The sequence below is a fragment of the Echinococcus granulosus genome (assembly GCF_000524195.1).
Source record: "Echinococcus granulosus chromosome Unknown EG_S00038, whole genome shotgun sequence".
NCBI lineage: Eukaryota > Metazoa > Platyhelminthes > Cestoda > Cyclophyllidea > Taeniidae > Echinococcus > Echinococcus granulosus.
This window is the reverse complement of record NW_020170418.1, coordinates 681195-705385: the sequence shown is the minus strand read 5'-3', so window position 1 is coordinate 705385 and position 24191 is coordinate 681195. Positions and strand designations below refer to the sequence as shown.

Below are 24191 nucleotides of genomic sequence, written 5' to 3'. Positions count from 1 at the left end.
AATTCAAGAAAAATGTACTTGCCAACATTTGCTTTGGTAACGATTAATTAGCTAGTAGTGTGGCACAACTTCAAGTATCTCCAAAACTCTGTCAATCCTTCATAGTTGTGCCCCAATATATAGCAGAACAATTAAGCCTTTCATGGTAAAGGTAGATAGTGCCACGCAAATGAAACTGAGCACAATGTCTCCAGAATCTAACACGCATGTTGACGCGGTTAAGGTGAAGACGTGCTGCGTTTGCTCAGTGTAATACATAAGTTTTGATGAAGCCTCGAGTTAGAACTCGGACGACAAATGATTATTTGTTCCACTAACGCCGACATGGCATAACAATTGTGGCACAACCCTCGGCTAGCCCCTACTCCCCAGCCGCCCTCATACCCTCAGAACGAAGAGGCTAATTGAATTGCACATATTTTTTCGGTTCGAGTCAGTGGGGATAGATACAGGTTTAGGGACACCGTGGCACTCAGCTCTTTGGCTTGGGGGCATGCCGACCACTCCTCAATCGCCACGACGTTCGAGTCCACTGCCCGCTTCTTCTTCCAAAGGTTCTGCATGCGGCGTGCGTCTACTTACGTGTGTTCATACGCATCCATGGATTGCGCACCTTGTCACTTGATTATGGAGAACAAGCAAGATCCTATTAAGGGGATGTTGCTGATTTTCAGAACTCCCAGCTCACAGAGGTGTCCTACCCTCCGGTCGACGCGACACCTCGCTTGCATGATCAGGCCACCAGGCATCTTGAGGATTGGTGAATCGTGAATAGCAGTCTTAAGTAGACTTGATGGGAATTGATGAAAAGTGTATTCAGCCACTGGTTATGTTTTTTCTCAAATAATTCCCAATCTGGCGCGGAAATAACAGAAGAGGTATGGACTTACCTTGTACGCGCACAGGTTTTGTGATTGAGGGTTGGGGTGAGACTGGCTAATTTGTTATTACCCCTTGGATGTGAGCGTTACACTAAATACAACAAAAGTAAATGAGGCGGGACAGAAAGCGTGCACTTCCTTGACCGATCGTCTTACTCAACTTACCACCTTACATAGGCGAGTGAACGATTTACCAAAACCCAGCACAGAACATGGAAAACAGAATTCCGGGTCTGACATGTCAACAATATTTGCGTTTTGCCTGGCTCCCATGCTACTCGCTGGAAGCTCAACTACTTCTCCTGCGGTCAGCAATTCCTTCACCCTCCCATTGTGCGCCTTCCCGATGTTCCGCTCATATGACCTGCAATTTGTACACCGTATTGCGATTTATTTGATGAAAACATAACCAGTGGCTGTTAGCCATTTCGGCTCTCATGAAGAACAGCATTCCTCAAGGCCCATTCAGCCTTACTCATTTCGCATCCCAGCTTGTCCTATTCCCCTACCACGTCTACACATAATGACATCCTACCTGTTCTCGATAACCATGCCACAAAAAATGTGCCAAGCCATGATTTCATAGAACCACTTGTGAGCAGACACGCCCACTTTCTGCTCCAGTTCCGGCTAACAAAGACACATTCCACTTCAATTAAACAAAACAGGGCGCACGATTGACCTAATTGCAAACAACTATTGCTCATATTTTACGACAGAACGCTAGAGGAAAGGCGTATAAAGGACTAACGGTTGAAATGAACATAGCAGGTGAAGGAATACAGTAGAGAAGAGCATCGAGAAGTTTAAGATGTCCATCAACGAAATTGACACATTCGGCGACCAGTGTCGCAAGAAGCTCACGAAGCAGTAGTTTGAGATGATCATCACCCGTGGTCGCAATGACATTAACCTTCACGGCTAACCGAGCATTCTTTTCCACCCACTCAACAGCTAAAAAGTCGCGTAGACAGAGGTCTTATTTCTTGCAAACGAACTGAGCCAAGTAAAGCTCACTACATGGTTTATTAAAAATACTGAAAGCATCATCCTTTGTCAAATATCTCTCGTATGCTGAATACGAAGAGCATCGTTGGCTTGTCACATCAAAGCATGGTTAGTAGAAAGGCACGCTGACTAGGATTAATGGCCTGAATCCAGCTGAAGTTGGTCTTGATTCCTCTCGTCATCAAACCAGGGTTTTGGAATGTTTGTAGCAAAGTTGGTTTTGCAAGCAAAGAACGTATCTTAGGTAATCCCTCTGCAGTGAATTGTACATAGACTAAGTGTTGGATGCAAGCAAACTAAGCCTCCGTTTTAATGGAATTCTTGACTAGCGTAGGAAACCAGAAAACAATCTTATTACCTCTACATTACTGCATTGTTAGTGCTAGCATTATCATGGCACATTGAAGTATCGCCCTACTAACACCGAAGACGATTTACAATCTTGGAGGGCACGCCGATCCAAGCTGGATTAATTCAGATCTGCACTGCGATTGTCCATACTTTCTCACTTGACAAATTACTGCACAGATGACCACGAAATTCAAGACCAAATGACTCGAATTTTCAAGTGAGGAAGTGGTATATCTATGAGATGCTGCATAACAACTCGAACTTGACAATAGCAACCTTGCCGTCGGCTCCGATGAGATTACACGGAGTATTTAAAATGTCACTTTGAAAAGTATTTATTACAATTGAACAAACTTTCTGCAAACTGTTCAAGACACATGCTGAATGAAGATCCCATGCGGACTCTTCCAGCTTACCAGCATGTATTTACAGCAGAAATCTCATCAACGACGCTATTAACTTTCCAGCACAACTTGTAAGCACTTAAGATCAGGGCCCAGCCCATTATTCGAAGATAAAGATCTCACACAGCAGTTTACTTATTTCCACCGCCAGCGCAATTACAGGCGCCCTTTACACTACAAGGAGCACAGTTAAACAAATTTGCTGCCTTATCACAAAATAGTAGCAAGGCCTACTACCTTGGCCTCTCTCACAATGGTAGAGTGAAGAATGAAAATGCGATGCAGCTAAGCGAATACGTCGTCAATAGACCACATACAATCAGCTTCTCAGAGTTTTCTGCGGGTGATACCAAATTTCGCATGCACCTATCTTTGATGTTAATACTGGAATCGCCTGAAGGAACAACTGGCCACCAAAGCCAAGCACAATCCATGAATATAGTCCGGGCTCACATTCACGTCAGGGCAAGCACCTTTCCGTACTTTTTGTGAAAAAAAATGAAGTTCGTAAACTCAACACTTCCAATAATCCAAGGACATTGTTTGTGAGGACGAATTATTGGTGGAGCTACTGCCGTGGTGCCACTACGACAACCTGAAAAGCTACAACTCAACTGTAGGACAAAAACTGAACCCCAAGCCTTGGCTATCGTACAAAGAAAGAAGTCACAAAAAAGCAAGTGACGCGGAACCACCTTCGGGAAAAGAATACAAACCGAAGAAGATGCGAAACTGAGAAATGACAATAGCAAAAGACGACATCCACCAGATGGCTCCAAAACTCTTGCAGCAAGACGATTGCCAAGATTGCACACCCAATAAAATTTACAAGTAGCACAGTATTTTGACCATCAAAATGTCACTCATTAGTCGCCAACTATTTTCAACCATAGATAAAACTACACTGTATCTTCAAACAATATATTCATCAAAAGGCAAAATTAGTCGCGCCGCAGCGGGTAACATACGCGATTCACTCCAGAAGCCGTGATTACGTCAATGACAACAGAGTCACCACAATAAATGTCTCGTTCAGTAGCACTAATAAATACGTCCCTAGCAAGACGAACCGCAGGACCCTTTTCCATTTCAACACAATCGGCTACGAGATCCGGACCACCGATCTAATAATCGTCTAAGGCGAAACAATCTAACCTGGCTGTCCATAAATGGCTGCAAAATAGCACCACCTGTGCCGCACGCGCGGTAGACTTCCCTCTCATAAGATCCAACTGGGTCAAAGGAGAAGATGGCGCCTCTGCCATCCTCATCAATACCCGCCAAAATAGCACTGACATAAAACGGGAAGAAACGACGTGAGTACAAACAAACAGACACTAAATTAGCGAGAGCCGTGAGAGGTATCTCCCTTTTGTGTTGGTAAAGGTATTCCTAGAGCAAGGTAATTAAAGAAACAGAAAACAGACCTTGATATGTGACTCCAGCAACTTAATAAATGTGATGATGTCGCCATGGAAGCCCGTGAGACATATCCTAACATTAGATGTACTGCGGAAGTTAGATATCTCCATAATTACACTTCGTAAATATGTGGAGAATCACGAGAGAAAAGGAGACCCATGTTTTCATCTGTCAGGCGTGTATCTGATGCAACGAGAGCAAAATCCTTGCCCGATATACCCAATGCAGTACTATTCAAAGAATTGTATAGAAATAAAGAGAACTACCCTCCATTAAGTGTGTAAGGATTAAATTCCATTGCCAGGTCCGAACAACCAAACCAGCACACAGAACCGACGACCCCACCAATCGAACTGAAGAAAAATTACTCAGCTCTATTCGAAACAGGCAACACTGCAAAGTTAATATTAGGGAAGAAGCTAAACGCAGCTAAAATTAAGATCAAAAACGTGGCATTTTGAAAAATTTATTAAACACGAGAAGTCTAGGGTATTTTTTGTCTCTTACAAGCCTAGAAAACAAACCACGCAAGTTTTTATTTAATCGGAATTTTCAAAAATAATTGAAGGTCTAATGCGCACTTACTTTCGAGGGCAAAGTATATTCCCTAAAAACAACAAAATCTATGCGGCGTTTTAACACCATTCTTAACACAACTACATAATGCTCAGAATAAATATGTATTTTAGTGCCTAGTAAAAGAACCAGTCCGCCTGAGCAAAACCAAGACTTAGATAAGTAGAATACTACGGTAACGCCTTAGAGCGAAATTTCATAAGCGATATCCACAGCAAATTTTCTACTGTAAAATTGCCTCCATAAAGAACATCCTCGTAAATTTCACCTTTTTTGCGTTTTTTATATCCAATTTTTTTGCCACACTTTGAGCACAAAATATCAGTCAAATGTTGCACTCATCGACTTCGGTCATAACTATTTCCACTGTACTGTTGCCATGCGGTATGGTCCATTTTAAGTTGACTGTTGTTATTTATCTTTTACAGCCAATTCGCAGTTGAAAGCAACAGTAAAACAAATTATTGCGTTTACATCGTGTTTTAAAGCACTTAGTTTTGGAGCAAGAGTTCCGATTTCACGTTGACTCACCGCAGCCCGTGACTGCATTCAGGTAAATGGAGTTGACGGGTCAGAATATCTTTCTTGTTACTGACATTCCAACATCTGTTAAGACATCTGACTTGCGGCGAATATTTTCTCAGCACGTTGAAGCTGGCGCCTTTGCGTGTTTTCATTACCGTCACCGTCCGTCATCCTCGCGCGTTTTTCTCACTTCTCACAGCATAGTCGATGCGGATGTACTTCTGCGCGCTCTAAAGCGACATCGTTCGAGGAGAGCCCTTAAGTGTACCGCTCTAATGGCAATCAAACCTGCCTACACTCGGGGAGTCCTGGGGTCATTTGAGGACTCGTGGTTCACCGACGCCAAATGTGGAAATTTCCCACCCTGCAAACTCTATCGTGTGAGCTATGCACCATCTCATTTAAATAGTCTTAAGGGTGAGTATGTGTTCATCTTCGCTCTTATTAGCTACTTTGGTCCCGTTTCTTGAACGACATTATTTTCTTAGAACTTTGTGAATTTTCTCCGCCTTCTTGGATGCCCCAGGGAAATGCCGGAACTCCCATTTCCCACTTTATCTCTCTTATTCGATCGTGTCAGTTGGGTTCCGCCACTATCCGAAGATTAAAGCTAGACTTTCCTTGTTTCAAAAGCAATCGAAAATATGGCAGCGTTCCATACTTCTACCCTGGCAGCACCGGGAAATGCGACTTGATCACGGACACGGAGGTTGAATTAGAGAAACCAGTCCTTCAAACTGAAAGTGGACTGATCCTCTCAGATCCTGTTGTCGCCGACGAAGTTGCTGAGGAGTGGGATCGCTTTGAGGTCCTCCATGATGACCCTTACGACGTGAACAGGAGCAGTAAGCACTCTCTGAAATACGAGAGCAAGATTGAACTCAAGTGGGAGAAAGGTGGATCTGGTCTGGTGCACTACACTGACGAAATGTTCTGGAGGGAATGCGGAAGCGTACGGAGGGACGAATTCTTCGGCGAACCTTCCTCTTTTGACTGGGACATCAATCTACACCAATGCAGCGATGACGAAGGTCTGAGCTTCACAGGACCCGGTGGGCTGGATCTCGACAGCAAACAGCTTAACCAGATTCTTGAAGAATCGAGTGAAGACTGCGTAAAACCTTTCCTATCCGTATGTGAGCAGAGGCTTCTACTGATAAAATAGGTGATCCACTATCTGACCAGTTGTTTTTGCCTTGTAGGTGTATGGGGCTAGGATAATGCAAAACCAAGGGTGGCGCAGAGGTACTCGTCTCGGTGATCCAAAACGAAAAGGCTTGCTGGAACCACTCACCTCGGAAGATAGTTATGTATCGACTAACAGATCCGGTTTTGGATTTACTGTTGCATCATTTCGCCCTTCCTTAACGAAAGACTTCTCCCAATTCCCGAGTAGCGTGTACATCCGTTCTGTTTTTGACAGCCCTGAAGTTGTGTCACTGCGCAGCGACACCGCTTACCACGAAACGGATTCGCGCAACTGTCAAAGTGCAATTGGTTGTCAATGCGCCAACCGTGAGAAACGTCTCGTTATCAATAACCCCCACAGTTCCATTGGAATCGAGTGTGTAAAATTTCATTTTGGCGGTATTATTGGTTCAACGCACAAAAATGTACAGTAAACTATTTCAAATTGAACAGTTAAAAAAACACCATGCCACCCTATCTTCCTGTTTGAATAGTAATTTTGCAGAGCCGGGCCAGTAAACCGCCGAGTTGAAGAAGCGTGCCCAGACCCTCGGCGATCCTGAGATGGGTAAGACCAACTTCCTACAATTCAAGAGCAGTTGATGACGATGATGTGGTTTTGAGGTTCGCCTGTAAAATAAGGGGAACATTCGAACCTTTATGTACTCCAGTTTCAGATACTCATCCATTTGGTGGTTTTTTACAATGCGGAAGAGCATTGAGTAAATATCTTCGGCGGAGTATCCCAGATCCCAAAGATGCTTCAGGACATTGTGGGCGTCGGAAAATTTGCCTCTTAAGCAGTGATCAACCATGTTCTGCACCAGCAGCGGATGAGGTTCGTCACATACCTAAAATTGCTAGATAATTTTAATACCTTGATGAAGCAACGTGCATTTAGTGCAACTCCGTTGATTCTGTCTACAGTAGACGAAATCTTAGTCGATTGGGACTTAGCTAAGGGGCCGAATCGCGGTTTCGCAACAATGGGTAGAATTAGTATTCTATAACGTGGAAATGGAAAACACTGCCCCCAAATCGTTGTGCTTTATGATGAATTGCCACAGCTTTTGGGCATGCTAATAAATTACCTTGAAAACATTCTCGCTGGTGACCATCCCGAACCCTTGGTAAGTCGATTGTAGATTGTTGAGCGCCTAAAATGTAGAAACTCCAAACAACATTGATACTGTTGTCGAAATTGAAAGCACCTAAACAAGTGGTTTGAATTAATTGCTACAAAAGGAGCGTTTTGAATAATAAAATAAAGATAACTGATCCTTTGGGCAAATGTATAAACATCAGGCAAAATGTTCCATGCTCAGTGCATTCGAAAAGAACAGTGAGTGTTCTTCCCAAGAATATGCACAATATGAGGCGTATTTGTAGGCTTTAAGCAGTACAACGATCGCCAACAAACCTGTCGCATGTCGCCCTCAGCGGTAAAGACGACGGCCTCTAGCCCTTCCTCCGTGTAATTGACGCCCTCTGCCTTCGCAACCTCAAAAAGTCGTGCCATCAGTTGGACCGAGGTAAGCTTCGCGTAGCGCAGCACAGCACATCGCGACTGGATGGGTTCAATCAGCTTGGAAGAGTCGTTGCACGCCAACGCAAACCGAGTGGTTTTTGAATAAATCTCCATGGTACGACGCAGAGCCTGCTGAGCCCCGTCCGTCATGCTTTTCATTTATATAAACAAATGCTCACCACATGCGCAGATATGCACTTATTTTAAGGAAAAATTCATAGCAGTCAGATTTAACAGACTCATATAACACTGGAACAAAACAACAATAGCACTGCAAGGTCAATGTTAAGATGAAGGCCATCTTCTCTACGTCACAAGATTAAAAAAATCCCAGCTTTTTTGGAAGTAGTACATGGCTAAATGCCGTGAGATGTTAAGAAAACACCTAACCTGTCGGCTTCGTCAAGAATGATGAATTTTTGACGCCCGAAGGGTAGTGTGACCTTCTTCTGAGCAAACATCTTAATCCGACTACGGACGACGTCGATGCCACGATCGTTGGACGCATTGAGTTCAAGAACGGCGTCTTTGTAAGCGTCGCCAAGAAGAGCCCGAGCCAAACAGAGAATGCTGGTGGTCTTGCCGCAGCCGGGTGGGCCAGCAATAATTATGTGGGGCACATTGCCCGTATGAGAGAAGGATTCAAGCCGTTGGATCGTGGCTTCGTTCCCAACAATGTCGGAGAGGCGGAGAGGACGATATTTCTCTATCCATGGAACGTCTAATTTCGGGATTGATGATTTCTGGAAAGATGTCATATTTGATCCGTCCTGCACCTTTTGTGGAAGAACGGCTGAATAAGACTAACTTTACCGGTCAAACACGACAAACACAGACATCGCTCATCTACGGTGAAACATTTAAGGATTAGCGTCGTTCCAAAATATTCCGAAAGCCTATTTCAACTACTTTGCCAAAATACCGACAAGGTACAGGAACAAATTTGCAAACATTGTGGAACCCGTCACAAATATTAAGCGGAAATTAAGGCGGCCTACGGCTGCACCTGGAAGACACATCGACGACTGCAAAACTAATGACTAGCATCAAGGAACTGGGATTAAAACTTGCAAGCAATGTCACAAAGAAATCGATTTGTATTCCTATTGCAGCTTTGAGTATGTTCTGAACCGAATTGCTAGTTTAGTTACAAATCGGATACAAAAAAAATTGAGATTTTAAATTTATAAGTAGGAAAATATACAACTACATGACATTCTGAGTCCCAACGGTTATCAATCGAATTAAACTGCATCACTCACAATGAAGCTGCAATGTTACGAAAGCGATGATAATTGAAGCTAGGCAGCAGACTAAATTAGCTGCAAGCCGAATTTAATGAAGCGCGTCTATTAAGCATCTGAACTAACGCTAATTCTTCGATTAGAGAAAAGATGCTTTGAGTCATTTTTCATTTAGTAGCCCATATGTTGCTTTTTATTTTTCGGCTTATCAGCAAGCCTTTTAAAGGCAAGGACTACAGCAGCAATTGCCAATTGAGAAAATTGCAATATCATTAAATAGATATTCGCACACAGATGCACAATCAGTGCAATCTGCTTGCGAAAGGTGGTTGTTGTGTTTCTACTAGGTGATTTATTTAGTTGTTTTATTCTGCGATTGTTAATATAGTAAAGCTTGTTTTACTTTTAAGTAAATGGTTCTGGGCTGTAATTCCTGGCTATACTCTTCCGCAAGTTTAGCAGAATAAGGATGACTAGCAAGTTAATTTACTGTGTGAAAAATTCTTCTCCACCCCTTATTTTGGTACCATACCAAGAGGATGTTAATGCTGCGAATCCTACTTGAAAACTTCAAAGTACAACCAATAATAAAGTCGGATCCTGGAAGTGGTAGGTATGGCGAATTTCCATACTGGTAGCTCAAAATGTAAAAATGCGACAAAAACCGTATAAATCAAAAATTATATTGCAGTGCGGTAACTTTACTTCCTTTGTCTTTAAAATCATTAGATTCGTCTTACGCTAGTCATTAACCGAATTCGTTGCGGTAACGGGTTTCATATAACCAAAAAAATATTCCAGCCCTAATTTCCTCATAAATTGATGCTCTTATCCCCATTTGACAAAGGAACTAGAACTCTAATATCACCTAGATAAATCCCTTATCTAATTTATTCCATGCTATCAGTAGTACTTGGTCCCTTTATGTTTCAAGCATATGGCGCGTTGCCAGTGATCATGTAATCAAAAATACCCTAAACCCATGTCCTTTTAACACACGTACTACTATGGGATCATATGCGACAAGCATTTTAATCTAGTTGGAAATGTGGTCACACAGCAGGGATATTCGACTAATTAATGGTACCAAAGTGAAAGCAATAAAACAAATCGAATTATTTTGACTCTATTGCAGATTATATGGAAATGGTTCTCAGAAAATGCAAAATTTTGTTTCTGAACTGCAAATATATCAGATTTCTGAAACATGACCCAAACGAAGATTATCGAGTATGCGCATTATGCTCGTCAAATTAACTACATAAGACAGTTTTGTAGGAATTGTGAAATTTGCAATAAACTCGGGACAGTGGGCTTACGGTGCAAGGATCACGTTCCCTTCGAAGACCGCGAGGCTTTTGAAGCGACCGATCGATACAGTAGCGCTGCAACGACGACGAGCCCAATCCCCGTCGTATTATGTATTGCTTTCCTGTGTAATTGCAGCGGGTTGACAAAACCAATACTTTTTAGTTAGTCCAAAGCGAATCAACCAAATCTGCGTGCGTGTGTGGAGAGCATTGATGATGAAGGAGCTGTGCACATTCTTCATCGGACAGGCGGGCGTGCAAGCAGCAAGTGCGGTGTGGGAGATGTTGTGTCTGGAGCATGGCGTGTGCCGCGACGGTACCATTCAATATGAACCCACTTTACAGGAGCATAGAGAGCTCAACACTGTTTTCGAGCAACTCACTCCCCACGAAAAATACGTCCCCCGTGCAATTTTAGCCGATTTGGAACCCTCAGTTATTGGTATGTTGGAACAGGAAATCAAGTTTTAGCAATTTTATCCATTAAAGTTATCGCGACGTCATATTTCACATTATGATAACATGGGGCTCGATGAATAGGGCAACAAGTGAAATGCTTTTCTAAAACTCTCTAGGTCGACAGCAAACTACGCCTTGACATTTTCATCTGAAATTAGAACTGGTGGGAGGGCTCAATTCCGCATTACTCCAAGATACATATGTGTCCAGAGAAATCTGGTACAGAATGAAAGAAGCACATCAACTACTTGCACAAACACAACTCAGATTCTAAGTTATCTAAGATGCCTCATATCCAAAACTACTTAAAATATAAACGACTGCTCAGTTAGCAAAAGGAACGGAGAAAGCGATTTTTTCGAGTTTCCAAAAGGCAATAATAGCGTCCCCCTATTGAGAGGACCACACTTCATTAAGCGCCAAAACACTAGTAGTATGATACTTAAATTCCAGATGAAGTACGGGATGGTGCATACAAAGGCCTATTCAACCCGGAAACCTTATTAGCCGGCATGGAAGATGCAGCCGGTAACTTCGCCCGCGGCTACTACACGCTCGGCGGAAAGGTTGTGGGCGCGCTAATCAATTCAATGCGCCGGATGATTGAGAAGTGCGACAACTTCGAGGGCACAATGACCTTCTCCGCTCTGGGCGGTGGAACAGGTAGCGGACTACTCTCCATGTTCCAGGAGCGCGCCTGCCTCGAATTCGCTGGGCGCAGAATGCTACAGTTCAGCATTGTGCCCTCCGATCAGATGGCCATCGGGCCCGTGGAAGTGTATAATTGCATGCACCACCTCTACCACTCCTCCGACTTCTGTGATCTCAATATCTTTCTGGATAACTCGGCGCTCTTTAATATTTGCACCAAGGAGCTGGCGGTCGTGCGACCTACTTACACCACGGTGAACCGGGTCATCGGCCCCCTCGTCGCCGGCCTCACCGCTTCGGTACGCTTCAAATGCAACATCAACGGCACAATCTCAGAATTTCTCACCAATCTCATCCCTTTTCCTGCAATCCACTATCCCATGATCACATTCGTGCCATTTTGCACTGATATGGAGGCGGAGAGAAGCAGGTACACCACGCCGATACTGACACGCATGGTATTCAAGCCAGACTATCGCACCGTCACAGCGATGCTAGACGAGGGTGTAACCCTCGCTACATGCCTGACGTACAGGGGACATCACAGCGTGTTTGAAATCCTTCAAACACTGGAGGGTATGCGAGAAGAACGTGCCAACATCGTCGACTGGTGCCCGACGGCCTTCAAAGTGGCGTACACGCCCCAACCACCCGTCCTAATCCCTGGCATGGGACCAGAAAAGATAACCAGATCATTGGTCATGATTACCAACAGCACTGCCATATCCGAGGTCTTCAGCCGAGCTGAAATAGCTTTTTTAAACTTATTCTCCAAACGAGCCTTCCTGCATTGGTAATTATTACACACTTTGCTCAGAAATACCTCGCTACTAAGGCAAGGAAAATCTCAAAAAGACAAACATCCTGCAGGGGAAAGAAATAAAGCCAAAGGGCAAATGAGTAACCTTTCAGTCATCATAGTGCAAAAAACTAAAATATTGCAACTGCATCATGTCCCCTGAGATAGCTCCTAGACTACACTAAAAGATCGTACCACAAAACATCGCAAGCTAACACAAATTCATCACTCTTAAGCCAGGTTACGTTCGGAGAAAATTTGTTGCCTTAGGCAACTGCATAAGTACCAGATGAAGCGAGTCCTAAATGTAATGGTATAAGCACTTTACACGAAACTAACGACCAACTACAAGAATTAACAATTACATAGTAGATCACAAAAAGCTGATTTCTTTCCAATTAAGCATTCGTTGCAATGAGAGCTCAAACAGACCATTACGAGCGTTTTGGAGCTAATAGAATACTTCAATGATTCATTATTGAGGTATGTCGGCGAAGGAATGGAGATGGAGGAATTCACTGACGCTCTGGAGAAGGTTCGCAACACGGCGGCGGACATTATAGCTCTCGAAACCGAAAGCTTAAATGCAATGCAAGCAGCGAGGAAGGACGACGACGACGAAGAGGGAGAAGAAGGCGAAGAGGGCCAGGATGAAGAGGAAGAATGTGAGGGACACGAGGGGGGCGACGTGGGCTACACGCCAACCGCAAGACGCGCTGCAGCTCGCACCAACACGACTGCATCGATAGTCACACCTAGGCGCCTCAACATGAGAGGAACGAGGAACACGGCCACAACCGCGCCTCCACTCTATCAACTAATGAACTATCCAGAGTGCCCAGTAGAGCAAGAAACAACCCTGCAGTCAAGGCCGCGAATGAGGAAAAACAAAAACAAAATATCCCTAGGAGAACAAATTGGAGCAGGAAGCCTTGCACCCCAAGACTGTCCCTGCCACTCAGAGGGTCAACAATGTACGAATTGTTGAGCACACACCCGCAGAGAGACCAACCCCAAAGGAAACCGCCTTATTTTCATACGCGCCCTATCGGAGAGATGTGTTGCGAAGAAGCTCCAACCAAGATCCGCACCAAATATGAACCGTCCACAATCTGTGTTAGTCATTCAGTTCCGAGCAGGTAACTACTGCCGGCCACTTGCAGACTTGCACTAAGCAGTGAAAGCAATCAGGCCAAAATGTAACTATTAGAGCCCAAGTTGAGTAAATGAAGTTACTAGCACACTTATCCCATAAAATCATGTCACGAGACTATAAGAACAAGGACACAATAAACTTGACAAAGACCAGGCAGATCAGCTTTAAGATAAGGCTCTCTGAAGCTCTATCCAACTATAACAAAGTAAGTTTTGAAATCCGGTAAGAAATTTTATTCGGGATTTATCGCCGACGCCTCATCTGAACCAAATTGTTGCGCTTCCAGGCTGCATGACGAGAGCCACCAATGGTCTTGCTGTATCCGTAACCCTTCCCAAGACCACGCGACTTACGAGTAGCGGAAGTGAGACCACGCTGTTCACGATGCTTCTTATTAGCCTTGCAAATCCAGCGGATAGCAGGATCACGACGAATAGCCGAATGATTCGGGTCGACACAAATTACTTCATAAAATTTGAATGTACTGTCCTCACCAACCCAGTAGGAATTCAGCACACGGAGGGAACCACATTTACGCCCAACACGATCCTTAGAAGATAGACAATAAAGATTCACGGACATACCTCAGCGGTTGCCTGGATAGACCGTTGGTTCTTTAACTGGTTGACACCCTCGTTGGTTGGTTTACCGTAGGTAGCACCTTTGGAAACAGGACGTTTTCGACCACCACGGCGTACGCGGGTGCGGTAGATGACAAACCCTTGCTTAGCCTTATAGCCAAGTCGCCTGGCTTTGTCAGGTCGGGAGGGGCGACTAACACGCACAATCTTATTAGACTGGCGATACTCCCAACACCTCATCCGCAAAAGGTAACGCATTACGTCCGACTGCTTGTGGCGGTACAATTCCTGCATGAATTTATAGGCACCCATAGTCTAGCTGTAACAAAAAACAAATATATCACAGTAAAACATCAACAAAATTCCCCCCGATTAAAATATGCGCACTGCAAGTACAACTATAAGAGAACAAGGGCTGACTAAAAAATGTGACGACCCTAACGAAAGCCACGACCAGCAGAACGACAACTCACGCCTCGAAAGCACAAGAGAAGACGCGCCAGAAGAGTATGAGGGAAGTAAAACAAAAGGTTCCCAACTCAAAAGCTTTTATGCAACATTGTTGATACACACAAATAACCGTATTTAAAATTTGCAAGGCATTTTGACATTTTTTGCGGCGAGGGTATTTAAAAACTAAGAGCAAAATGATTTGGCAAAAAGACTATGTGAAGCAAAACCCCATAATAGTGTAGTGCCACATATCTTTTTACCTAAAAACTCTAAAAATAGTTTTTGTAAAAAAGGTTAAGCGTTAGCATTTTGGGGCCATCTAAATGAGCGAGGACACTTTAAAGCAGGAGAAAACGTGTTCAATGTTTACCTAAAAATGCAATAGTCGAGTCTTCATTCTGCCATATTTGTCTGCACAAAGCTTGTAAGAACAGCTAAATACATTGCTGCGTTTGTGTAGCGCTATTAAAAGTGATGTGTGAATGGAAGCGGATTGTAATATAATTCGATTTTAAAATATTCGGGGAAATGTTCAGTCGCAAACAAAACGCATAAATACAGTAAACGACGAATAAAATACCTTTTTTGTATTATTCAAAGGCATGCAGTTATATTTTGTAATAGCCCCATGGCAGGCGTCTGGACATTATTTCGCGTCCGGTGCTAGCATTTGAGTTGTGTTAGCAATTGATGCTGATGAAACTGCGTGGTACTGAGGCCTTTGTGAAGGTGATTGAAGATGCAACACTTGCATAGAACGAGTTTCTTGCGCACAGCGGGTCTCGTGGCTACTGGCATGACCCAGTGGCCTGACCGACAAACGAGAATACAGTTGCACATTATATTTATCACCAGGTATTTTTACTTTATAGTAGGCATACCAAAATATCACAACTAATTCATTAAAGTCATTTTATTTTCCACATTTATACTCGTTTTCTTGAAACACAGCTGCCTTGTGCAAATAATAAATCTGCGTTCAACACAACAACTGTCCTAATTTGTACCGCGATTTGCAACAAAGCTGTGCACCGCTATCCCATGTTCAGTTTGTTTTTACTAGTAAGCCTTTTTTTGCATACTATTTGCAGTTATTGCCTACCACCTATTTACTTTTGCATAAGCCCCTAAGTTGGCGCCTTTTTGGAACCTACATCCCTCCTCCAACAAAGGCCGACGGCTCTGTTCGGACGAGGTTCCCCTTTGCTTTTGGCAAATATGACCGCTGCTTCAGAGGGTAGACGTCGTCATCCATTACACTGTATACTTCAGATGCCATAATTCGACGAAAATTACTAGTTGAAGGTGAGAGCGGGCTGGACGATAGAAGATTTGGAATTCTGCTCAAGGATTATTTGCGTTGGGCTACATCTGATGAAACACCTGAGGCGAAGTATGAGATAATTTTTCGTATTTTACATAACCATTAGTGATGCCGCCTGTCAAACGATACTGGAAAAAATCCTACAGTGTGAAAATGCGATGGATCAAGCGCTTCTGATCCAGTTGATGAATATGGAACAGTCAAACCGATATTCGGAGCTTCTGGAGGAAATTGGTAAATGCTTCTTTGCTTGAAATAGACAAATAGACAAGTCCATAGAAACGGCACGTATTGATATCACCAACCAAAGAGAACGTCTGAAGACGGCTAGGGTTATTCGCAAAAATCGCCAAGGTACGGCTCACATTCACAGCCGCTTGTTTCCTAGAGTATCACAACCTGGCGAAGATCGTGCAGGAATATCCAGAGAGGCAAGAGAGCTTACGGTGAGGAATCACGACAGGCCATCATTTACATGTTCGAATTAATGCTGCTTCACTGCCGTGGAATCCATATGCCCCGCGCTTACATCGGCACCTCACTATTGGAATATTTTAGGAAGCTTCAAAAAATGAGGACTGAATTAAACAACCTTGAGAACACAAACAAGATGTACGATGAGCGAATCAGTTTGCGCAAGAAGCAGTTCCATCTGTTTCTAGTCGCACTCCGTGATCTGCAAAAACTGGTTGAACGTATGTTTCCTTATCCCACTCACTGCTCTTGTACTTTTTTAACCTACTGCAACATTTCCTTTGTAGAAGACGATCCAATTGTTGATCTGGATAGTCAAAAGAACGCTGGCGTGGATGAGGCGATGGATACCTCTTAGGGAGAGCCCTTTATGTCAATGTACATATTGTAGCTATTCGAGTCGATACGTGTACGCCTCGTCGCCCAACATCGCGAGTCCTTATTGGCGTGAATCATACAAACTGTAAAATAATACACCATGTAGTTCATAGCCAATATCGCACTTCGAATTCGTTTCACATAGAATACACTAACTGATGTGACATTTAACAAAGATGACTTTGGAACAGCTCAACAAAGGTTCTATTGCGTTAGGGTGTACTAGCAAGGCGGAAGGGTGAGTCTTCACATAGTAAGAAAATTTTCGATCGAGTTGGGTGGAACTTGAAGAAACTGACAAAGAAAAGTGGCTATCACGAGCTGTATGTCGTGAATTGCCTCAAAGTCAATGTTGTCGATTGTGTCGCTAACGTCGTGCCACTGTGGAGGAAAGGGAGCGGGGACCAAGTGAAGGACTGGTACACCTGAAAGGTGAATGGGGGAATGTGGATGCCATGTTGTAAGAGATACGAGTGGTGGGTCCGCATCGGGGCAGGTGGTTACCTTTACTGAGGAATGGTGTGTGATCATCCAGGATCCCCGGATGAATAGTTGAAGAAAAGTAGGAGGGCTTCCGTCTATCCTCAGGGCTTTGCGATCCCAAGAGAAAGAAGGGCTTTAAGAGGCGTTCTAGAATTAGAGAAGCGTGGTCATTGGGTGTTGGGTAGCAAGCTGTGGCATTTCGGGGTGTTGTGTCTCCCCACTGTCTTATTTATCCAGCAAACTTGAAATTTTAAGGATTAAAATACGCCATTGGGGGCGAAGATGAATCAATTAGGGCAATGCGTGGATTTCTCAATAGGTTGCGATTGGGTTGTTGACGGGTAGGAGCGGGCTTGGGGGTCTAACGGAAATCGGTATAGGGTTGTAGTCGTAGCTTTAGAGGCAGGCACAGGAAGGTGTAGGATGGTTAATGATAGTTACCTATGTCGCGGAGCATGTCATAAAACCGAGGGTCGCAGTGCGGATAACGAGGAAAGGGGTGGTGGGCGGCACCTATCAAATCCAAAAGAACGAACAAATCCTAAAAGGGAAAAACCAACTACCCTTACAAGATGGTTGTCAGCTCTATTTTCTCCAGTATTAATGCGAGAGGGAACTGAACCAATTCTGGTTCTGAATTATCAATTCTGAGGGGTTCGTCATTTGCAGTGCGATCTGCACTTTAAACCAAAGGTAAACAGGAATTACAAAGGTGTCATCCAGACATGATTTTGCAAAGCAAAATACCATCAAATAATTTAAACTGCAGAATTTAAGTCTGTGGAACATCCCGTCAAAAAATCATGCTTTGTTTTGGAGTTATGTCAAAACTAGAGACGGTTGACTGAATCAAGCATTAGATGCAGACAGGTGCAGCGGACCGGAGGTAAGGTACTCACAATTTGGCTAATTTCGTTACAGCCCTGTGAATCAGCTTGGGCCATCTGCGCAGCGAGGTGACGCGAGCCATAAAGGGAGTCGGTGTCTGTCCATTCCCTAAAGGCCTCTTCACCGTCAAAGAATACCAGCTGAACGGTAGTGTCACTCTGTGGTAACAGAATACGGAACAAAACCGTATGACTGTATGGTCCCCAGTATAAAAGAATAAATATTCAAGCAAAATTACTGCGAAATTCGGATTTGAAGGTTAGTTACTCTGAAATCAGGAAGTTTAGGGCGTCCACTCCCACCATTCGCATAGAGAAAACTCCGGATTAATTCCAAGAAAGTAGAGAAGATATGAGAAGTCTTGTATAAAGGTATCTGACAGGCTGCGAAAAAATGTCTTACTTTTGATGACTGGAAGAGTCTGATGAGACTTTCAGCAATATTTACAATGATTGAACAGGGAACAGCTGAATCAATGGTTCCATAAAAGTTGTGCATCAGCTTTGATTCATAATGGCAAGACAAAATAATGCGGCGGGACGCATGCGGTCTATTGACAGCTACAATGTTTGCAAAAGTCCTATTTCCAATCACTGTGGATTCCGAAAACGTATCCAATTTAACTGTCCAACCACTCTCACTAAGCTCCTTACTAATGAACTGCAAGAAACATAAGGGAACATTCACCATACCTCTCTGACTAATGTGTGGTTCGCAGTTCCAATCGGGCGAATAATATTGATTTTGCTTAGAATATACCCAAAGCGTTGCATGCTTAATCTCCCACTGAGAGCTGTAACATCTCGAAAAGTCAACATATGTTTGAAAATGTACTAAAGAATGCAATTATCCAGGAATTTGTCAAGGTCTACCCCGGGATCTGTGGGAGCGGAGCACTTGGAATTGTTTCTATCGAAAATTAATGAGTAAAGACAAACCAGAAGTGCGCAGACAAGTAGTATAACCTTACTACTCAACATTTACGAGGAGCAGTGTACCAAGGAAAAGGCGGTGGTCGCTAAATTTTCCTATGTTCAACTACCAATGGAACTATAGGATTAGAGAAACCCGTCAGCCAATTACTTACCAGACCGTGGAAAAATTGGGAGTACGATTGGAACCAAGATTGGAAATAATAATATTGACCACCTCATAAGTCGATAAATAACCATACTTTCCGTAAAGGCGTTATGAGTTTGCCATTAAATCAAAGATATACATATGAGTTGTCATAAAGGGAAGGTGTGGTCCTTTCACTTACACGAACTTAATGGGCAAACTTTTGGCCTTTGTCGTTGGAAAGACGAGCCATTACTGCCGCATAATCTCTGCATTTTCAAATGAGAGGAGGAAGATACAACTATCGTTTGAGTCTCCTAAAGACAAAACTAGCATTTTGTGCCATTTTTTAAAAAAGGCAAATACTGGCTTACTTTTGTAATCTTAGCAAAAGCATCGATGTTTCTCTTTTGGATGCTTCTACCAGTCTTCAATACGGCACCATCAACAAAGCTATCCAATGAACTTCCAGGGCCTCAGGCGCGATATTCACATTCGCCTTGACCATAGTTTTTCAGCTAGGCGATATGAAGGAGCAAACAAGTGACATGACACCGCAAAACTTCCGTCGAAAATTAGTCCATAATCTAAAATCAAAAGGGATTTTCGAAGAACTAAAGGTGCGAAACTTTGCACGGGGTAATCGTCTAAAAGGCTAACCTCAGACAGAAACTTATTGATGAAATGCATTTTAAATCTTCGGAACATCATCATAGCGCATTTTTAGATTTGCCTTTGCTTTACCAAAAGATTGCATGCAGTTTATGTCTTGAATACCTTCGTAAACAAGGGTACTGGTACACATTGAGTGTTCTTGTACCCGAAGCTGGACTACAAAATTCTGGCGTAATTTCAATAAATATACACATTTTTAGGGTTTTTCGCGAGATGAATTAATTAGTGTCATGCGAATCAGTGAATTTTGTAAGAATAATCAAGCAAAGGTAAGTTGTAAGATTTTTACTGGCTTTAGTTTTCATGTTTGTCAAATCCAACTGCAAGTCTTTTGTATAATATTGTTTCGTATATTACTTTAATTGGCTCTGCCAATATGGAAGACAAATGTATTCAAGTAGGGCCGGATTGTGACTCATTCCTTTACGGTATGCATATCTTTTAGCATTGAAGTTGAATAATCCTTTTATTACTCTTTAATTGTCTAGTGAGTTCTTATTACCAGAATATTTCATTGCTGCAGCACTCCTTACTTTTATTTGCATCTTGTCTTACCACTTCACTTAGAAATTCAGCTGGAAAAAATCGATGCCAAATACGATAGTCAGCAAAAATTTGATGCTGAACAAATAAGAAGGAATTTTGAAGGAAAGGTTTTGCATTTACGTGGCGAAGTCGAAGAAGGGATTTACAATGATTATCACCAAAAAGTAATTAACTGTTATTTTTGAATAATTTTTTTCTATGACTGACTAATCGGATGATGTGCTCACTTATATCCACAAATCTCTCCTCAAAGTTTTTCCACTTTGTTTAAGATAGGATGGATCTGGACTTTGCAGTGAGCAAAACTATCTAATTTTGAAACTGCGTGAAGTTTACTATTGCCTAATCAAATAAGTCCTTTCTTTTACTTATATGGAGTATAATTAGCTTTCTTGATGGATGATATTGCCCCTTAAATTTTAGCTAGAGGCGTTTAAACGAAACACACTGAATGAAATAAAGAAGGAAATTGAACATTCCGCAAATGCTAAAATACATGAGAAATCTTTACAGGCAGGTTTGCTGATGCAGTCTTGCTACTTATTGATACTTTAATTTAGTTGGAGGAGGTCTATGCCATCCAAAAGGCTGCTCTTGACGAACGTGAAAAACATTTGAACGTAATAATGACGAAATCGAGGGAAGCCAATGAACGTACCAACCTCTTCCAGCGACAGATACTAGCGGCGGAAACTGAAGCGTGCCGAATTCAGATGCAAAAGGCCCGTCAGGTGGAGGCTGATTTAGAAAGGTTAAAAGTGAAACAAAAGGTTCTCTCATGATTAAATTGGGGCATCATTTAATCAATTTTAAGAGAATTAACGTTAGTTAAATGACACGTTTACGTAACACGTGGCATGAATACCAATTGTCCAGTCGTTAATTCATCATATTTTGATTTTTTTTATAAATGCGATGGACGAAATTCTATGAATCGCTGCACCAACGTGACTATTCATTTTGTTAATGTGCTGATCTGGCTTTGAACTTGTGGGTCTATTAATTAAAATATTGCTAGTTATTCATTTGTTTGTGTTGTTAGTTTTTAGCTAAAAATTTGTCACTTGAATTTCGTTTAGACAAAGGAAGGAGCTACAAGACAATTTTTGCAAACGTCGGGCTCAACTGCAAATCGAAGAAGAGGAGCTACTAGCCAGAAAGCAGGCTTTTAACGACATCGTAAAGCAAGAAGTTGAAAGGTTGGTGTGTTTAGTACGTGGTCGTGACAGAAATTAGTCACTTTAGCTGATCACTTGCCATTTATTAAAACAGGATAAGGAAATAAAAAAGTGGGAATCTGACTGTTTTTACGCTTTACGGAAGGCCTGCTTTCTTAAAACGTTATGCCTCTTATTCATAGCAGGCTGATGAGTCACAATCACACTTTGCTGATAAATACATCCCACTTATAAGTTTGTTTTGCTTATTATAGTATACTTTTGTATTCTATATATTCAGTAGAGTACTTTCATTGATATATTCATTTCTATTAAGACTTCGTAAATCGGATGAAGTTGAGCTACTCAACAAAAGAAGGGAGTTGGAGATAACTGAGACTTGTCTAGCAAGTATGATTTAGATGTTCAACATCATTTTACATACTGACGTGCTTCTACATCCTTCTAAATATGTATGTCGAGCGCTCAATTTTAGTTGAAAAAAATGCATTGGAAGCTCGGAGAAACCATGTGCTAGCGCTTCAGGAGGAAGTATCCCAAAAGTCAGCCCTCTTTTCACAAATGGAAGTAAGTTAGGTTTTTCGCACGTAATACAACGGGCTTTGCACTTTCATTGTTACATGCATTTAGATAACTGATTACGAAACTCTCAAAATGAAACTCAGTGCTTCGACAAATGAAATAAGTACCCTGAAGGAGTAAGCTTTGGTGGTAATTTATCTTTTCTTCCAAAACTCACTTAAATAAGAATTCCTGTTAATCTTTCTTGTGCCTACACTTATACCTTCTTTTCTTTTTAGACGTCTCGGACAGGCTTTTGAGGAAATTGATGGGTTAAGACAAGGTTCAACGTCCTATTCAATTCGATAAGCTCTTGCAGAACTGTTATCCTTCTTCGCTACTCCTTAATCAAACCATTAAGTTTTACGAGAAAAGTATACAACCTTCTTTAAAACACGTTTTAGCTCTGATAGGGAAGTTTTGTGGCGGCATTGCTCGCAATCATGAGTAACTGCCATCCACCCATCATTAAACCATTGACACTACTAAATATACGTATTTTTCGAGATATCCAGGCTTCATCCCGCTTCTCTTCTGTACAGATGAGTAGTCGAATTACAAAATCCGTTCTCTTTCATTTACACTATTTCCTAGATAGGCTTGAGTGGCCCTAATTATGCACGTGCTCAAAATGTATCTGCGTCGTCAAGAAAATTTAAGCACAGTCGCATTTGTGGTCGCGGAAAAAATGTGCAAAATTGAGACTTTGTCTTTGGCTTCTTCTTGCCGCTATTTTTTTTTTTTTGGCGAGGAGAAGTGATGCCAGCAAGGACGTTGGGATTGATTGTATCCTTCCTTTGCAGGTGCGGTAATTGCGTCCTCTGAGAGGAATCTTCTCCTGGCTGCGCACCGGGAGAACGAATCCCTACGGGCAGCCCTCGAGCAGGAACGCACAAATAACAATAAAGAAAGAATCGGGCTCAATGTCAAGATAGAGGAACTGGTAATTGTTATGCCAAACACACGCGATGATTTTTTGGCCGTACTTTGGTTAATGATGCCATCTCAACTAAATAAAGCAAAACGCATATTTACGGCAACATTATGTAATTTTGCGATTTTTATGTGTTTATTTTTCGGCTTCGCTGTGAACAAATTTTAGAGTCACAATTTAAACAAAAGAATAAATGAAATCTTAATGAAGAAAATAGTTTATGAGTTAATAACCTGTAGGTAAAGGGTCGACTTAACTCGCGGTATGCTGTTTAGAATTGAACCGCCAGTTGGGCAAGAGAAACCGGCAGCATTAGCATTCCCGTGGTTACGGGTACCCATTCCTCTTATAAGAATATAATTACGTGGTACAGAGTTTGCTCGTCTCTCGTTTGAACCGAGGAGCAGTCATCAAAGGTTGGGAGAGCGTATGCTATGTTGCCCACTTTAAAACAAACAATTTGTGCCAAAGGGAATCTGTTTCAATGAGGGAACTTGGTGCCCTGCAGGCTGCTTAACTCTCTTGGGTGAGTATATTGTGCTTTGCAGAGGGCGGAGAAGAATCGCCTGGAGGAGCGTGTTTGCCTACGGCAGAGTGAGGTGAGTAGACTACGTGGACTACTGGCCGATCAACGGCGTTCCTGTCCTCCGGACTCGCGCGTCTTCGCCGCCACTGCGACAGCGGTACCGGCTGGTAAGCCACTCTTCCTCCACATCACAAGACCACTACGTATTGCTTAATTGTTCGGGTTGATTAGCATGCTCCTGAAAGACGCGGGCTTTATTTTCATATCACTGCGAACTTAGTCGCACTTCCCCCTCCTTTTATTCCACCATGTGAATCAGAGCATTTAGCGAAGATGAGTAACGAGGCTGCCATGCCTCAGTGTGTGCAATACTTTAGTCTTTAAGATATAAGTCAACTTCGCTGTTTTTAGTACTTATTGTTATCAGTATTACCCCAAGTCATAAGTATGCCTCTCGTTACGGTTTTGTAATTCGCTCCAGACATCAGCGTTTATTAAAGCACAATAGGGTAATGTGGTTTTGGATCTGGCACATTTATATAAATTCGGACAAGTAAATTTTCTGTTTCATTCCTAAAAACCACGAGCCCACATTCCATGACGCGCATTGACAAATACTAAAAAATCCG

General features: G+C 42.6%; 8 protein-coding genes across 8 annotated transcripts in view; 4 read left to right on the top strand and 4 right to left on the bottom strand. All coding sequences in view use genetic code 11, as the record gives it.

The window, feature by feature from the left end:
- Positions 1–3585: 3585 nt before the first annotated feature.
- Positions 3586–4895, bottom strand: EGR_05345 (Proteasome subunit beta type-1-A; the record flags this gene model as incomplete). Its single annotated transcript, XM_024494594.1, has 6 exons — positions 3586–3768; positions 3800–4036; positions 4072–4138; positions 4183–4296; positions 4333–4419; positions 4870–4895. The coding sequence occupies 6 exons, from the start codon at positions 4893–4895 to the stop codon at positions 3586–3588; spliced, it is 714 nt and encodes a 237-aa protein (XP_024351065.1).
- Positions 4896–5199: 304 nt separating this feature from the next.
- On the top strand, positions 5200–6789 carry EGR_05344 (G patch domain-containing protein 3; the record flags this gene model as incomplete). Its single annotated transcript, XM_024494593.1, has 3 exons — positions 5200–5584; positions 5656–6299; positions 6370–6789. The coding sequence occupies 3 exons, from the start codon at positions 5200–5202 to the stop codon at positions 6787–6789; spliced, it is 1449 nt and encodes a 482-aa protein (XP_024351064.1).
- A 40-nt stretch (positions 6790–6829) lies between these two features.
- EGR_05343 (Replication factor C subunit 2) lies at positions 6830–9100 on the bottom strand (the record flags this gene model as incomplete). The annotated part of the gene is made up of 6 exons (XM_024494592.1): positions 6830–6937; positions 7012–7206; positions 7447–7512; positions 7776–8034; positions 8274–8676; positions 9094–9100. 6 exons carry the CDS (start codon positions 9098–9100, stop codon positions 6830–6832), a joined length of 1038 nt encoding a protein of 345 aa, XP_024351063.1.
- Positions 9101–10653: 1553 nt separating this feature from the next.
- On the top strand, positions 10654–13334 carry EGR_05342 (Tubulin alpha-3 chain; the record flags this gene model as incomplete). Its single annotated transcript, XM_024494591.1, has 3 exons — positions 10654–10879; positions 11350–12340; positions 12830–13334. 3 exons carry the CDS (start codon positions 10654–10656, stop codon positions 13332–13334), a joined length of 1722 nt encoding a protein of 573 aa, XP_024351062.1.
- A 411-nt stretch (positions 13335–13745) lies between these two features.
- On the bottom strand, positions 13746–14395 carry EGR_05341 (60S ribosomal protein L15; the record flags this gene model as incomplete). The annotated part of the gene is made up of 2 exons (XM_024494590.1): positions 13746–14051; positions 14087–14395. 2 exons carry the CDS (start codon positions 14393–14395, stop codon positions 13746–13748), a joined length of 615 nt encoding a protein of 204 aa, XP_024351061.1.
- Positions 14396–15754: 1359 nt separating this feature from the next.
- Positions 15755–16692, top strand: EGR_05340 (THO complex subunit; the record flags this gene model as incomplete). Its single annotated transcript, XM_024494589.1, has 7 exons — positions 15755–15773; positions 15809–15929; positions 15967–16094; positions 16128–16214; positions 16249–16306; positions 16419–16555; positions 16622–16692. 7 exons carry the CDS (start codon positions 15755–15757, stop codon positions 16690–16692), a joined length of 621 nt encoding a protein of 206 aa, XP_024351060.1.
- A 266-nt stretch (positions 16693–16958) lies between these two features.
- On the bottom strand, positions 16959–19063 carry EGR_05339 (Glutaminyl-peptide cyclotransferase-like protein; the record flags this gene model as incomplete). The annotated part of the gene is made up of 7 exons (XM_024494588.1): positions 16959–17137; positions 17217–17342; positions 17637–17736; positions 18095–18241; positions 18486–18743; positions 18776–18916; positions 18956–19063. 7 exons carry the CDS (start codon positions 19061–19063, stop codon positions 16959–16961), a joined length of 1059 nt encoding a protein of 352 aa, XP_024351059.1.
- Positions 19064–19669: 606 nt separating this feature from the next.
- The window catches only part of EGR_05338 (Calpain-3), a gene marked incomplete at both ends in the record, with an annotated part of 30579 nt that continues 26057 nt past the window's right edge, over positions 19670–24191 (top strand). The window contains 13 exons of the mRNA XM_024494587.1: positions 19670–19762; positions 19797–19988; positions 20018–20086; positions 20116–20245; positions 20385–20527; positions 20924–21114; positions 21443–21562; positions 21858–21931; positions 22017–22108; positions 22172–22239; positions 22342–22385; positions 22906–23045; positions 23585–23729. Of these exons, the coding sequence (XP_024351058.1) occupies positions 19670–19762; positions 19797–19988; positions 20018–20086; positions 20116–20245; positions 20385–20527; positions 20924–21114; positions 21443–21562; positions 21858–21931; positions 22017–22108; positions 22172–22239; positions 22342–22385; positions 22906–23045; positions 23585–23729 (1501 nt within the window). The remainder of the gene's footprint in view (positions 19763–19796; positions 19989–20017; positions 20087–20115; positions 20246–20384; positions 20528–20923; positions 21115–21442; positions 21563–21857; positions 21932–22016; positions 22109–22171; positions 22240–22341; positions 22386–22905; positions 23046–23584; positions 23730–24191) is intronic.